The 16,163-nt window shown below is 36.8% G+C and overlaps 1 protein-coding gene across 1 annotated transcript; it reads left to right on the top strand.

Annotated features, from left to right (window-relative positions):
- Positions 1-1,998: 1,998 nt before the first annotated feature.
- Positions 1,999-16,064, top strand: LOC132160031 (collagen alpha-1(VIII) chain-like). Its single transcript, XM_059569723.1, has 3 exons — positions 1,999-2,146; positions 12,579-12,885; positions 13,593-16,064. The coding sequence occupies exons 2-3, from the start codon at positions 12,582-12,584 to the stop codon at positions 15,500-15,502; spliced, it is 2,214 nt and encodes a 737-aa protein (XP_059425706.1). The 5' UTR covers positions 1,999-2,146; positions 12,579-12,581; the 3' UTR covers positions 15,503-16,064.
- The last annotated feature ends 99 nt before the right edge of the window (positions 16,065-16,163 follow it).

The following is a 16,163-nucleotide window of genomic DNA, read 5'->3' as shown; positions in this document are numbered from 1 at the left end:
GACTGGCTGAATTCGAATTTGTCATTTGGGACGCAGTTATAGTATTCGAAAAACAGTAAGCGAAAAGTAACCGGATGACCTAATAATTCCTCCCGGATATTAAGTGTGCAGTCAATGGACACTTTACTACTTTACTAGGATTTATGAATGGTAGTGAAGTGATGCAACTCACGATGGTAAGTCACATGATAGTATAACAACATGGTGGATGTAGTATGTCCGGATTTTATTCATACTACTCATAATTATACTCAGGGTTGGGAGGGTTACTTTTAAAACGTATTTCACTACAGATTTAAAAAGTAATGTGTAATGAATTTTGTTCGATTACACAAGTCTTGTAACTTATAAAAAGGAGTGTAACACAAAAGGTCATCTATAGAAAAAATGACATCCACACAATCATAGCACTTTGGTTTTCCCACGATATCACACAATAATGCAATTGTACTTATTTTGTCTTCAGGGAAACATAATTAAATAAAAATGATTTAAATATTTAAACAAACAAAAAATGTAACATCATCAAATTTCAAAAGTTTACACCCCCTGCTCTTAATGCAATGTGTTTCCTTCTTGAGCATCAGTAAATGTCTTCACCTTTTATAATGGTCCCTCAATTGTTTTTGCAGAGTCAACATCACCAATTGCCGTTTACGTTAATGTTTAAATGAAATAAATGACATTCAAATTCAAAGTAAATTACTTTGGTAATCTAAAATGCTTTTCAGATATAACTGTGATTTGATTACCATCCATTTTAAATATAACTGTAGTGAAATACAGTTACTCATATTTTGCATTTTAAATTCGTTTTTAAGCATTCTGTTACCCCCAACTTTGTTCCTACTATATGGAACATACATTTTTAGAAGCAAGTAAAAATTCAAATATAGTACTTAGTACTTGATTTTGGACACACCGACTAATTCATTCAGAGTGTAAGAGTGAGTCATTGAATCATTTACTCAAGCGATTTGTTCAAAGCACCAGATTCATTTAACCCTTTAACTGTCACCCCGTCCTGTATACGGGACGCCTACATTTACTTCACTATTTTACAATCAAATCTAATCTAATCTTGACAAACTATATATCGTTGGAAAGGTCTGTGACTCCCAAATATATATTTTACCAATGTTTTTTTTTTGTTAAAAATTATGTAGGAAAAGTAATAGATTAAATTATAACAAGAGTGCACCCTCAAAAATCTACATTATAACAGGAGTTCTGACCTTAAAAAAAAAAAATGGTACATCAATATCATGTTACAAAATGTTTTCATTCATGAATTATAAAAATGTAAGTTTGGATCGTGCACATTCAAGTCAATGTGAGTTAAAACAACACTACTTGTGTGGAGGTAGGTTGGAAAATAGTATTGTTACTGATGGAGCAAAAATAGACAAATTAAGAGACAATCCTTTTTCTAAATAGTTCTACATACAACTGTCTGTGGTAGAGAACTGAACAGTTACTGGTAGCCATCGACTTCCATATTGGAAAAAATACTAAGTCAATGGCTACCAGCAACTGTTTGATTACTAACATTCTTCAAAATATATATCTTTTGTGTTCTACAGAAGAAAGATACTCATACATGATTGGAACAGCTTGTGGGTAAGTAAATGATGACAACTTGCATTTTGTAACTTCTAACCTGACTGAGGTCCAGTAATGGAGGTTTTATTCAATTTTTTAATATATTATAAATATTTCTGTCAATATTTTAATCTGTTATTTTGTAAGTTATGGTATAGTAAATAAACTGACGCAAGTCATCTTAAATTATATGTCAATAACAGTCCTTGTTTGTCAAGTTATTTTAATTTGACATGTCGTTTATCAAGGTTTTTAAATAATTAAATAGGCTACTTTGGGTAACGGAACCTAACAGCCACTGCATCAACACCCTGGGTGGAGGCTTACATGACCGCTTTTCTCTCTCCCTTTCTTTCTTTTCCTTTTGCCCACCTCCTTTGAGGAGTTGCCTTGCCCCTCCTACCTGCCCATAAAAGTGGAAACCATGCTGCCTGAAGCCTTTAACTACATTTCTCCTTCTGTCTTCTGGATCTTCTTCCCTCACTTCTCACTCAGAGAGAGATAAACCAAAGAAAGAGACAGAGAGAGGTCAGGAGAGAGAGAGGTGAGTGCTGTACATATATAACGCGTGCTGCAGGAGGAAAGAATTAAATAAAATGATGAGTGACTTGAAATATTGAATTGAGCATTGATATCAATCTGAATAGGAGTGCATATTATTTTTCCAGTCACAAAAAAAAAGTTTGGTGGAATTCATGGAAATTCAATATTAAAAAACTTGTGAAACCAGATAGAATATATATATATATATATAATATATATAAAATCCTCATTTATTTTAATATGCAATGAGAACAAACTCAAGTTGCTGTCCAATCCTTTAAACAATTTTTGGATATGCTGATTCATATCCTGCTGCTTACCACACCTGCTGCTGTTGTGCAAGAGTCTTTATCCAGCTCGCTTTGTATATTTCTACAGCCACATTCACTTTAGTTTCACTTTGATTTTCCTGGCACTGGGCATCGCTGTAAGCCAGAGGGCGGCTGTGCGTGATTTTCCCAGCTTCCTACCGCATTCAGGGCTGGATGTTTTGTCTTCAGGGTTCAGAGGATCCATTCATGTGGGCACATGACCAGCTCTGCGCACTGAGGCAAAACTGTGGTGCTACGCATCCTCTATTCTTTCTTTTCCCCTCTCGATCAATTTCTCTAGTCCAGATCGATTTTTAAAAATGCATGTCTTTCCACTTTGGGCCTGACATTGATAACTAAATGTATTACATTTTCAATGCAACTCGACCAGAGAAATCTTGGCGATGTTTTGGTATCAGAAAGGGTTGTGTTTGTAATAATGATAGTTATTAATAATCATGATCACAGCACTGTATTGATATTCTTCAAACTCTGCTTTGTAGGTAAAAGGCCTGGAAAAAGCTTTTAATTAACAGGAATTGTGGACATTTATTAAGTGAATTATTATTACTACTACTACTTTTATACATTTATAAATATATGTATGTATATATATATATATATATATATATATATATATATATATATATATATATATATATATACTTAAATGTCCTAAAATTGTGATTTCCAAGCCTGGAAAAGTAAAGGTTTTTAATAAAATAATAAAAGAGTACACTGAAATAAACAAAATTTATTATTTAATGATTACAAAATAAAATTCAAATGATTTTTATTAAAGCACCATTTATTGTATGTACTGTTCTGAACATGTACATTTAACAAACATTAATTTAACACAATGTCACATCAAGGTAAATAAGCAGGCCTAAAAAACAACACAATTCAATGTGAAGAATTGTTCTAACCGATTCTGATATTGTCAGTGAATAAATCATCAGACTCGATCATTTCTGGTGGTTTTTGGTTGTTGTTTTCCATTTTGAAATCAAATGGACCCAGTTCAAAATTAGAACTAGTTCTCCGTTCTCGGAGCATCTTTTATTTCCATGCAAAAACCTTATGAACCCGGCGACCCTGTTGTCTCTCTTTCTTCCATCATTTGTATCTTTCCTGAGCAGCTTGAGGCATTAAACAGTCAGAGATGCAGCCTGACCTGTGAATGTTCCTTCAGTTCCCTCCAGCCATTAACAGATTGGTGTTTTATAACTGTGTTTTTGATCTGCATGAAAGCTGTGCACTCTTACAAAAATAGGAAAAAAAAAAATCGAAAGAAGGAGAGTCTTGCTTGAGATTTTGTTGGATTCCGGTTGGATTGGCTTCCTTCACTCCCTAAGAAATGTTTTGTGACACGTATTATTTGTAAAAAGCAATATATTTTTTTTTTATTTAATAGCACGTACTGTAGTTTAGATCCTGAATCTGGCCAAACGCTGTGTACTGTACCCCATCTCCCCATCCTAGATTATAGAATTACAGGTCTTCCCTGGCAGTATAGTTTCTCATTTTAAAATCAGCATCGTACTGAAACGAGAACACCAAAATTTGGCGGATCAGCGATTCTCTGTGTAAAGAGAGGTTTGGCTCGCCACTTACGGTTTTGAAGACACCAGATATCTGAAAGTCTGAGAAGACTCTGGGCTGATCAAAAATGTATGCATTTATTACTTGGAATTACTCTGGAAAAATTCTATCACAGAATCAAGGTATAGGGATGGTGTGAAGGCTGAAAGCCACTCGCTTCTGAGCGTGTGCAGAACGAGAGGACGTGGGCTTGGAATCTGACAAATGCTCACAAACACACCAGCGCACCTCGGGTCCTGGCCTATGTTTGCAGTGATATAAATCACCAGCATCAGTGTCCAGCTGGCACAATGAGAGCTATCCGAGGCCATCTATTAGTGCTGATAAAATATTCACACAATAATTAGAGATTGGGAAATAAACTGGACATGAAGGACTGCAGAGATTTCCTTGATACATATTTGGCTTTGTTTTTTAACACAAAAAGTGCAGTAACCCATTGCCTGGATTTGGTGCCCTTTTAGAGCAAACAAATATTTTGATTTTGTTTAATTTGTGTTTTAACCAAAATTACCCCAAAAAGAAAAATATGTAAAAAAAAACCCAACTGCTAAATATTTACAGTACATGAAACAAAATTCAATTATACATTTTATTTGGAAATGTTATGTATGTTTAATTTGATTATACACATGCGTTTTCAGTCGGACTTCTCTTGAATGTGCAGAGACAAATTCTTACCCTGTTCATCGCTGAACAGGCAAGCAATTCCAGCTGCAGTGCTGAACCGTTTCCTCATCAAAATTCTCCTCATTATCCTGTCTTCCCCTCCATTTGTCTTATGGACAACTAGACTTTTTGGGGGACTTACATGAATTAGTGTCATTATAAAGCTGCAATATTCTAGAAATCGGATTTGGAATGAACAACATCTCTTGCTATAGCAGCTATTGGCCTTCATCGGGACAACCTGCTGTCGCAGAGTTTCAGTCACCTTAGAGCAGCCCGCCATCTGGCAATCTCAGTGAAGATTAGAGGAATGCTGCCAGTTTAATAGGGTTTGTCATATAATTAAAGCCATAGTCATGTCGCCCTGCAGCCCAAGACTGGTTGCCCCCTGCCTTCGCATCATCCAGGTGGATGCTACACACTGGTGGTGGATGAGGAGATCCCCCCTCACAATGTAAAGTGCTTTGAGTGCCTCGAAAAGCACTATAAACGTAAAGAATTATCATTATTATTATTATTAAAGAAATTAGCACCAGGTGCCAGAATAACACCAAAAACCATCAACTTGGAGGTATCTGTAAGTGTTCTCTAATTTTGATCACAGTTCTTTTTTTTCAAATATCTTAAGTATTTAATACTGTGCTTCAGAATACAGTTAATTTATGAACTATTAACCATGTTATTAAAAAAAAACATATTAATAAATCTTATAGTAGAGTATTATTGATACCCAAACATCAATGATATACAGTAGATATAACTTTTTTTTTTTAATAATTAGGGTTTTATTTATCACACACATACACATCATAATCTTAAAGATACTACCTGAGTCAGTCTTGTATGAAAAGAGGTATTAGTACCAAGTGGCTGAGATGGAAAAATATGATTTTCTTGAAATGTCAGCCATAACCTTTCCAAATGAAAAGATAAAAAAAAGTTTAAAAATGTAGGTATTTTTTTCCTGACCTTTTCAGGCACAAATGAGACCCATTTTATTTTTATACAGGATACAGAAAGGCTTTCTGCTACCTCATCATGGTTTATATACTGGCCAAAATCTCTTATTCCCCATAGACAAAAAAACATATGGTTACATGAAGAACTTCCCTTCGACCTGAGAGAGAAAAGTTAGTGTGTGAGTTACTGAGTGAGCGAGAGAATGTGTTTTACAGCTGGCAGCAGTTCTGGCTCACGGTCCATTCTGTCAGCTGATTCTGCATTCCGCTGTCCTGTGGAAGAACTGCAACTCAGACTCAGTATATTTCAGCAATATCACACCAGCAAGAACGCCACCACACTGAATTCCAAAAATGTTAATTTGTGCATTTAGCAGATGTTTTATCCAAAGCGTAAGCGACTTCTAAAATTTGACAAGGAGCCAACAATATTCATTATATACAATGCCAGGTTTATTTAACAACTAGATTAGGAAGCAAGCTAGAGAAGAGGAGAAATGCAGTTTTTTTTGTTTTTGTTTTTTGTGGTGGTGGTGAATTACTGTACTTCCAGAAGAGGTATGTCATGAGCTGCTTTTTAAAAGATGTTCTCAGCACTTCATTTGGAGATTGACCGCGAGAGGAAAAGAGAGGGTGAAGGTTCTGGAAAGGGCTTTTTACAGCGATGCAATTAAAGAAACATTTTTTATTTTGTGCCATTGAGGATCTGTTCTGTGATCAGTTCTTAAAAGAACCAAATTTTATGTCTAAACACCATTTTAATAATCTAAAGAAACCTTGTTCCACTATATAGACCCTTTTGTGCATTTGAAAGTTTCCATAGATGTTAAAGGCTCTTGGAATCTGTGTGTGAGAATTGTACTTACATCTGTTTAATGGGAGAAATGTCTTGAAACTTTCTCTCACTCTTCCCATTTCCAGAGAAAGCATGACCTGTAGTAATTGGTAGGGTGGGAACACAGAGCGGTAGGTGTGGGTGGGTGAGTGTGTGTCTTTTGGCATCTTATGCTGTTTACTGTCGGCACGTCATTATCACCATCATGCTGACTGTAAAGAACTGTAAAGTTCTTCAACTTCAGTAGCCAAATCTGAAACAGCAGCTCCAAAATACTGCATCATGAATCCATTTGTCAACGTTATGGAAAGCAACACTCTAAGCTGACCATTTAATTTTTTTTTTTTTTTTTTACCATTTATTAATTTTACATACACTTTTATTGAAAGTAACTGACATTACATTCAGGGTATACATTTTATCAGTTCATGCATTGCCTGGGAATCGAACCCATGACCTTTGTTTTGCTTCTGTAATGATCAGAAGTTTGAACTACAGGAATGCATCTTTACAAATTATCAGTGCTACTTTAAAAAGGAGCCTCTTTTGTGTCCGTTCCATCTCATTGGGTTTCACTTGGCACGTTGCAGATGCTTTTTATCCAAAGTGTCTTCTGGTAATTATATTTAATTGACTATCACCCCTGAGAAACCTGGGGGAAAAGTGCAGGGTTCCCTTTTGGCATGATTTTATATGACTTTTCCATGTCCTTTCTATTTATTTGTAATTTGGTGGATCATTTTAAAGTGATTTCCAATCGAAGGTCAGTTTAAAATTATTTATACTTTTCTCTCCAAAAATATGTCAAACATCTTGATATTGAAATGGGCCTTAATGGACAGTTCAACTTTTATATCCTCCAGTTATTAGCTAGAAACATTTACTGCCCAGTCAGTCATACAGCCAGTTGCAAACAATGAATTTGATCATGCTAGCCTGCTTTTGGGTTTGACACTCCACATTTTACAATAAGCGATATTTAGACGATTCAGTATTTTAGAGCATGGCAGGTAGATGAATGTATGTTCTATAGACAAATTCATGATATACAAAGTTTTGTTAAATTACCAGACCTAATAAGTTTTCATATTCTTTTTTTTTTATTTAACATGGGAATCCTGAAAGTGTCTCAGAGCAAAAAGTACTGGGTTCAGATACCGGATGAGCCCCCGATTTAGGTTTAATTTTTGGACACAAAAGTTACATTTAAAATGTCTAAATTTCATAACAAATCTAACTAAATGGCATTTGGTAACAAATTAGGCAAATTATTCTTTATATTAAAAAAAAAATATATATATATATTATTATTATTTTTATTAATGCTTTTTTTTTTTATAAATAGACACTACTGGCAAAAATCATAGAAAGGCTCAAAAATAATGTAGGGCTGAGCATATAACCTGATCATGCCAACATTGGTTATATGGTTGGCACCCAGTATCCTCTTCTTTATTTGTTTATTGTGAATTGAAGCGAAACATCTGGAAGCAGTCAGAAAAGCAGGAATGGAAATTTGATTATATTAGAATCGGGGCAGGGCGATAACAGAGCTGTGGCATGAAACCAAGGAGACAAACGCTGCGGTTATAAATTTTGGCCAATAGAGCGGAGGAAAACATTGGTTTCTGCTCTCTGCAGTGGATATGTAGGGTTGCAGCTGTGTCGATTGCTTGTCCTTGTGGTTTTGACCCTCGCCTGTCAACATATTTCTCGTTTGACCTTTGGCTTCAGTGCCAATTTTTTTTTTTTTCTGGCATGCTTGAACATCCAAATGTAGGCCGGAGGGAACAACGTGAGAAGCTTGTTTCAGCCTTGTGAATCTGATAAATGAGCATGGAAATTCAACCAGGCCAGGTTGTGAGTTGTCGGGTTCAGAATGAACGGAAGCTTTTAGGAGCCATGTTTTTTTCCCCATGACCTCTCCTGAACTGCTTCACTTGAGATTGTTTTGGCATCTCCTTGGTAATTTATGCTGGGTGTGTACCACGAATGGAAATAAGAGCTATTGATTATGGTATTCTGTATCACTTAATATTTTTCAGACATGGCCAGCAGTAACTGAGAAATGTTCCAATGGAATTAGGCTGTTTTGATGCCCACAACATTTTTGGATATAGAACATTGGATGGACGTTCCCTTTGGCTTGCCAGTCTAGTCGAACACAGAGAAAGAGTTGTTTTTCTAAAGTGAGAGTTCTAGAATGAACATAGTCAGCACTAAGAATGACACAAGATCCTCTGAAAACAAATCACTGGGTGGAGTCATAAATTAGGGAGGACTGAGGAATGAAATTCATTTCTGAGGAATGAAATGTTTGGTTTGTGTTCAGTGCCCAATGAATGGGGGAACTAATGAATGAATTGATGTCAAAGGATGTGATGTAGCCTAGGAAAATAATGCCTCTTAAAATGACTGTCTATTGAATAAATGAAATATTTGAATTATGATTTGAATCCATATGATCAAAGACCCCCCAAAATAGGGGGCGACCGTCTGGGGTTACAAACCCCATTTTTCCCCAAAAGCCGGTTAGTGTTGTGACTCAAACACTAATGACAAATACTTATAGAACTGTTAAGTTAAAATGATTCAAATTTAGCAATAAATAATACATTAGAAAATGCTTTTTTAAAATGCATTTACAAAAACTTTGGCCAGTTTCTTGCTTAATCAATTTTCCAAATAATTCTTTATTCATTAAAAAAAAAAAAAAAAATTATATTTTGTATATTTTTTTTAATTCATCATTGTTATTATTATATTACACACACACACACACATATATATATATATTAGTGCTGTCAATCGATTAAAAACTTTAACTAGATTAATCACACATTTTTTCTGTGATTAATCGCAATTAATCGCAATAAAAAAAGAAATGTTTTTGTACGTTTTTAATATATTTTTTAATGTTATAATTTCACAGTTAATCAAATTAATGTAGAAACAACATAAAGACAGTATATTTTAAATACTTGTTTAAATGGCATCTTTTTATGAATGAAGGCCCGTAATACTGATATTAATACAGCTACTGATTTTTTTTTTTTTACATTTATTATTAGGCTTCAAAAATATACCAGTTTTTAATTTAAGTAAACTTAAAACAATGCTATCATAATAAATGTCATGTTTACTCCTGCCCTTCATGTCTTAACAGTTAGGAAATATACAGAAATTTAATAAAGTTATCAAAGTTATATGCAGTTTGCACTGCATAAACTATAAATTAAATAGTTAATCCTTATTAAAGCTACAAAAGTTATTTAGTCAAGAGCAGCGAGTCATTTTCTCTGTTCCCTTTGTTCTTTAACTTTACTGACAGGAAGCTTTATTGGCTGCTGTCCCTTTAAGAGCAGACAGACACGCGGATCTCACCGTTTATATACTGTCTATGGATCTCGCCTCATTCTCTCACAACTCTTTTTGTTCATTTTAGACTTTATATAAATCATTTAAGATTGCTCTTATGAGGATAATCGAAAAAACTGGCACTTTGGGATGTTTATTGTTAGTTCAAGCGCTTAAGAAAACTGGATTCTGGCGCCCTGTCTATGCATTGTGTGTACGTGTGTATGTGTCACATAAGGGCATTCACAGACAGCGCATTCTCTTTTGTCTTGCCACGCTTGAAATGTTTAAAAGCATTTAAATGAATAAGAGCGTGATCATATAATGCAAAGCTAGCCAACGGATGGCAGAAAATACGGATGCTGCGTTAATTGAGTTAAATATTTTGACACGTTAAACCAGACAAAAATTTATCGCATGCGTTAACGCGTTAACGTTGACAGCACTAATATATATATATATATATATATATATATATATATATAATTATTATTATTATTTAAATGCATACATTAATACCTTATAAAAGGTCTATACTAGAGGAACTAAATACAGAATAAGGTTTGAACAGATGATACTGGAGTAGGTTTAGAGATGTGAAAGAGGTGGAAAGTATCTTTGGAGTCACAGTCAACCTGGCTTGCAGCATCCCAAGAAAAATGGTTTATGTGTTACTTTGTATTTTTGTTCTATTCATGCTCGATCAGTCAAGATCTCCATTTACAGTAGCTCACAAAAGGAAATCAAAGCTCTGGCATCCCACCCACACACTGATCCCAATATGTCTCCATGTATTAGAATAAAAAACCGACTCCCTAAAAAGCATTCCAGCTTTTAAGATTTTTCCACGCTCAATCCAAGCAGGATGCCCCCTCCATTCTGGGGTCGGTTTTGGTTTAGGCTCACGTTTTGGATTTTAGCACGGCTTTCAGCTGGGTGCTAAAAAGCCAACACTTTGTAACTGAGTGGTTGGGATTCCCATTCATCACAGTTTCAGGACAGACCTGAAAGGATGTGGCTCTCAAGAGAAGAGAAAATTTGCAAAAAAGTAAGAAATACTGTAGTGTTTTTTGTGCCCTAGTGTTCTGCTTATTAGACGGCATGATTATGCATTAACTTTTTTTTGCATTTGTGTTACTTGCAGTGTAAGGTTTCGTTAAGATGGCATCACATGGTGGCAGTCTACATTTTTGTGATTATAAATTCTGATCATTTTTAAACTTTGTGGTGCACAAAACAGTGAATACAAAACATTCAATAATGGGATAAGAAACAATTCTAACAGTTTGCTTTTTCTTTTGATTTGGAGAAAGCAAACTGTTAGCTTTCCCACTGATTTCAAAAGCAGTTGCTCAAGATTATTTGCAGTCAGATGGTCTGTGTATAGTTAAGACCCCTTGACTGAGCCAAACAGTATTCATATGTGAGCAGTTACTGACCTCTAATGGTCATGTTTAAGTATAACAAATGTGTTACCTATGTAGTCTATGTTAATACAAACAAACTCATTATTTTTAATGAGTGACTGGTTTAAGAAACTTCAAATATTATTAACTTAAATGTGCATTTTTTTTTTAACTGAGCTTTTTGCATAAAATATGGGGTAATGTGCAATCAGGTGGTCATTATGAAAAGATGCATCCTAGATATGAAAATGGATTTCAAGTCATCAGTAAATGAATATATTTATATCTTGTTCTAAGAAAAAAATAGTCCATATACTGTTAGAAGGTTCTAATGTTGTTTGTTTGATGCTGATTTGAATTTTGGGGGTAATTTCTTCTGCCCTCAAAATGTTTTCATTATTTACACGATACAAAAATATTATGACTTTTCCTTGTTCATATATATATATATATATATATATATATATATATATATATATATATATATATATATATATATATATATATATATATATATATATATAGTACAGACCAAAAGTTTGGACACACCTTCTCATTCAAAGAGTTTTCTTTATTTTCATGACTATGAAAATTGTAGAGTCACACTGAAGGCATCAAGGGCTATTTGACCAAGAAGGAGAGTGATGGGGTGCTGCGCCAGATGACCTGGCCTCCACAGTCACCGGACCTGAACCCAGTCGAGATGGTTTAGGGGTGAGCTGGACCACAGACAGAAGGCAAAAGGGCCAACAAGTGCTAAGCATCTCTCGGGGAACTCCTTCAAGACTGTTGGAAGACCATCTCAGGTGACTACCTCTTGAAGCTCATCATGAGAATGCCAAGAGTGTGCAAAGCAGTAATCAAAGCAAAAGGTGGCTACTTTGAAGAACCTACAATATGACATATTTTCAGTTGTTTCACACTTTTTTGTTATGTATATAATTCCATATATAATTCCACATGTGTTAATTCACAGTTTTGATGCCTTCAGTGTGAATCTACAATTTTCATAGTTATGAAAATAAAGAAAACTCTTTGAATGAGAAGGTGTGTCCAAACTTTTGGTCTGTACTGTATATATATATATATATATATATATATATATATATATATATATATATGAGAACCGATAGTTGATTACTCAGTCATGTCCTTATGTGTGTCAACTCGTTATACTTTCTTCTCTAAAACAACGTGCAAGGCATAGAATTGCTTCCACTACACTTGGTCTAAGGGTACTGCTAGCGTTTTTCAAGACAGCTAACCTTCTTTCCTGTTCTCTATTTCACAGGACATGGCTGGGCCTCTCCTCTCAGCCCGCTTGTTTATACTGTTGGAGCACCTCTGTCTGCTACATCATATCCATGCAGGGGCATTTTATGGTCACAAACCACTGCCCCAACAGCACCAGCCTCTGCCACAGTTACCTCTTCTGTCACATGGCAATGAAGGGATACCCCAACAAATAACCCAACACCATTACCATGGAAAGGAAACACCACACTTACCATATGGAAATGAGATGCCTTTGCTTCCACAGTATGCAAAAGAACGTCCACAGATACCCATGCACATGGGTAAACCTATTTTAGGAAAAGGTTTGTTATTTACCAAATTCCTTAATAATTACTTTGCTTACAAAATTAACTCCATAGGTTAATTTAAAATAAAAGGTAAATGCCTGGCTATAATTCACTTTCCACGTTCCATCCTGTGCACAGCTGTGTCTCCACAGCTTTCAAAGTATACTCAACCACAGATGAGTGCGGATGGACGAGTTCGACGTGTGCAGTACCACCTAGTAGACTCGTTATATCTCAACACACCTGTGTTGTTGTATGCGGACCGTCCACACGATCACAACAATTGGGCTCGACATGGACAGTGTGTGCATACACCTGCAGACACTTCTGATAATGGAAACTGCATCAAACGGACAGGCACAGACTGTCGCAGAATGCGGATGGCCAAAGTTTACTTTTACTTTGTACTGATAGAAAGCATTTTTTATCTTTCTGATATGTTAAACTATTAAAAACACCTGCCATCAGATTTTAATGAGGTTGGGAGAGTTTTGCATGTTTGTGTGGTTTATTAGTAGTTAATTCTTGTTTAATCTCATTTAAGCGCTTTTGTATTCACTAAAAAGGTTAAAATAATACAATTGATTCATATTTAATATATTTCGGTCCAAGAAACCAAAATATATTACATTTTCTTTTGACTTTTAGATATGCAAATAATGTGTAGTTTATAAATAATTGAAGTTACTGTGACCATGACAGTTACATCTTTTTTTTTCCAGGTGAAACCATTCCAAGGGGAGAGAAAGGTCCTCCTGGTGAGCCTGGTCCAATGGGACTTCCAGGGCCTAAGGGCCCTCCAGGACTTCCTGGTCATGGTATCCCAGGACCTACAGGTAAACCTGGTCCTCAGGGTCCACCAGGACTCCCAGGATTTGGAAAGCCAGGAATGCCAGGTTTACCAGGAAAACCTGGAGGTATAGGTTTACCAGGACCGAAGGGTGAGCTGGGACCAATTGGTGGTGAAGGACCAATAGGAATGCCAGGACCTCCAGGTCATCCCGGGCCTCATGGCTTACCAGGTGTGTCAAAACCAGGTGCACAAGGACTTCCAGGACAACCTGGACCTCGTGGAGAACCTGGACAGAAGGGCTTCCCTGGAATTCCTGGTGTCCCAGGGTTAAAAGGTGAAAATGGGAATGGTCTACCAGGACTGCCAGGACTGAAGGGACCTCCTGGACTTTCAGGACCACCAGGACAAGTAGGACTTCCAGGAGTTGGCAAACCAGGACTGAATGGACTACCTGGGGCTCCTGGAGGCCAAGGTAAACCTGGTGCACCTGGAGAACCAGGATTGGCTGGGTTCCCAGGGGAGAGAGGACCACCAGGGCCACAAGGACTACCAGGCTTTGGCAAACCTGGTCTGGATGGCTTGCCAGGGAAACCAGGTCTTCCAGGTGGAAGGGGCGAGCCAGGTCCATCTGGTTTATCTGGCAACCCAGGCTTGCCTGGTTTTGGCAAACCTGGATATCCCGGACCTAAAGGTGACAAAGGGCATGGTGGTTTGCCTGGCCCTCAAGGCCCAAAAGGTGAAAAGGGTCATGGTGGTCCCCCTGGAATGACTGGACCACCTGGGCCAAGTGGCCTGCCAGGCCTTCCAGGTCACTTAGGACAACCTGGAGGCATTGGTTTCCCTGGTCCAAAAGGAGAGGATGGTACAGTAGGACCTAAGGGACAACTTGGTCCAAAAGGTGAACCTGGGCCTCCAGGACATCCGGGCAAGCCAGGATTCCCAGGAGAATTGGGGCAGCCAGGACCTAGAGGCTTACCAGGTCCCATAGGACCTAAAGGTGAATATGGACATAACGGCTTACCTGGACTACCTGGAGCCCCTGGAAAGCCTGGTGCAAAAGGAGAAGTTGGATTCCCAGGAGAAAAAGGTCATCCAGGACCCATGGGAATCCCAGGATTAATGGGTCCAGCAGGACCAATAGGCCCACCTGGTCTACCAGGCCCAAAAGGGGAATATGGACCACCAGGGAAACCTGGAATGCCAGGTGAGGGAAAACCTGGGCTTCCAGGCCCAATAGGACCATCTGGTATACCTGGACCTGGAGGGCCCCCAGGACAACCTGGAAAACCTGGTCCTCCTGGCCCACCTGGCCTACCAGGACATCCTGCTCAATCTCCATTTATTGGGCAAATCCTTCCTGAGACAGGTCCTGGGCTAGATGGGGCAAAAAGTGGTTATAAGAAAGAAAAGCCTGGAGGAGCCATTATTGGTAGGAATGGCATAGAGATGCCTGCTTTTACAGCTCAGCTGACAACACCATTTCCTCCAGTTGGGCAACCTGTTGTTTTCAACAAGATTTTATATAATGGCAACCAAAATTACAACTCTCAAACTGGCATCTTCACTTGCAAAATACCTGGAATTTACTACTTTGTATACCATGTTAATTGCAAAGGAAACAATGTATGGGTGGCATTGTACAGGAACAATGAGCCAGTTATGTATACATATGATGAATACAAAAAAAGTTACCTGGATCAGGCATCAGGTAGTGCAGTGCTGCCCTTACAAGTTGGAGACACTGTTCATATCCAGTTACCATCAGACAAAGCTGCAGGACTTTATGCTGGTCCATATGTCCACTCATCATTCTCTGGATATTTGTTATATCCCATGTGAATTTGTGAAGAAAGAAAAAATCACTCATATAAAATCAGTGCTACATATTCCTAAAGTAAACTGTATGTGCCATCAGTACAGAGCCGCTTGTTACGTTTGAATAGAAAAGTATGTTTGTGTTTTTTATGCATACACATAATTACATATTTTGAAACAGTCTTACAGCATCTTACATTATCCGTACATCCATATGGTTAGCACTTTGTTAGAACTCTTATCACATTATTTATTTGCATATTTCCTATTGTTTGACAGTATATTGATTTTATATAGATGGGTTCACATTTACTACATATCCATGTAAAATGATGTGATATTGACATAATGAAGAATGTTCAGATTGTTAGATATGCACTATTTTTCTGCTGTCTTAGATTCTCATTGCCATCTCAATGAACTTCAAGAAAGTATGTGAGTATATAAGTGTTATATTTTTAAGATTTTGCTATTCAGTGATCTTATTAACTAAAAACATAATTAAAATACATATCTGAAATGTCCTGAACCTTACATGTAGGTTTTTATTTCACACCCAACGGATTTGAGTAGATCAGATCATACTGAATAATTGTTAATAAGTACAATATAAGTACAAAATAAGTTGATAAGGCCACATGGACACTCTAAGTTAAATTCAAATAGTCTTAGGAACCTCTCTGTA

Source organism: Carassius carassius, chromosome 16 (assembly GCF_963082965.1).
Source record: "Carassius carassius chromosome 16, fCarCar2.1, whole genome shotgun sequence".
Taxonomy (NCBI): domain Eukaryota; kingdom Metazoa; phylum Chordata; class Actinopteri; order Cypriniformes; family Cyprinidae; genus Carassius; species Carassius carassius.
This window is presented reverse-complemented; position numbering and strand designations above follow the sequence as displayed.

What these genes read in the sequence shown, in the direction of transcription:
- LOC132160031 (XM_059569723.1), top strand. Translation starts at nt 12,582, where the DNA reads ATGGCTGGGCCTCTCCTCTCAGCCCGCTTGTTTATACTGTTGGAGCAC. An exon ending in TAAACCTATTTTAGGAAAAG is followed by an intron (nt 12,886 to 13,592) that starts GTTTGTTATTTA and finishes TTTTTTTTCCAG; the next exon opens with GTGAAACCATTCCAAGGGGA.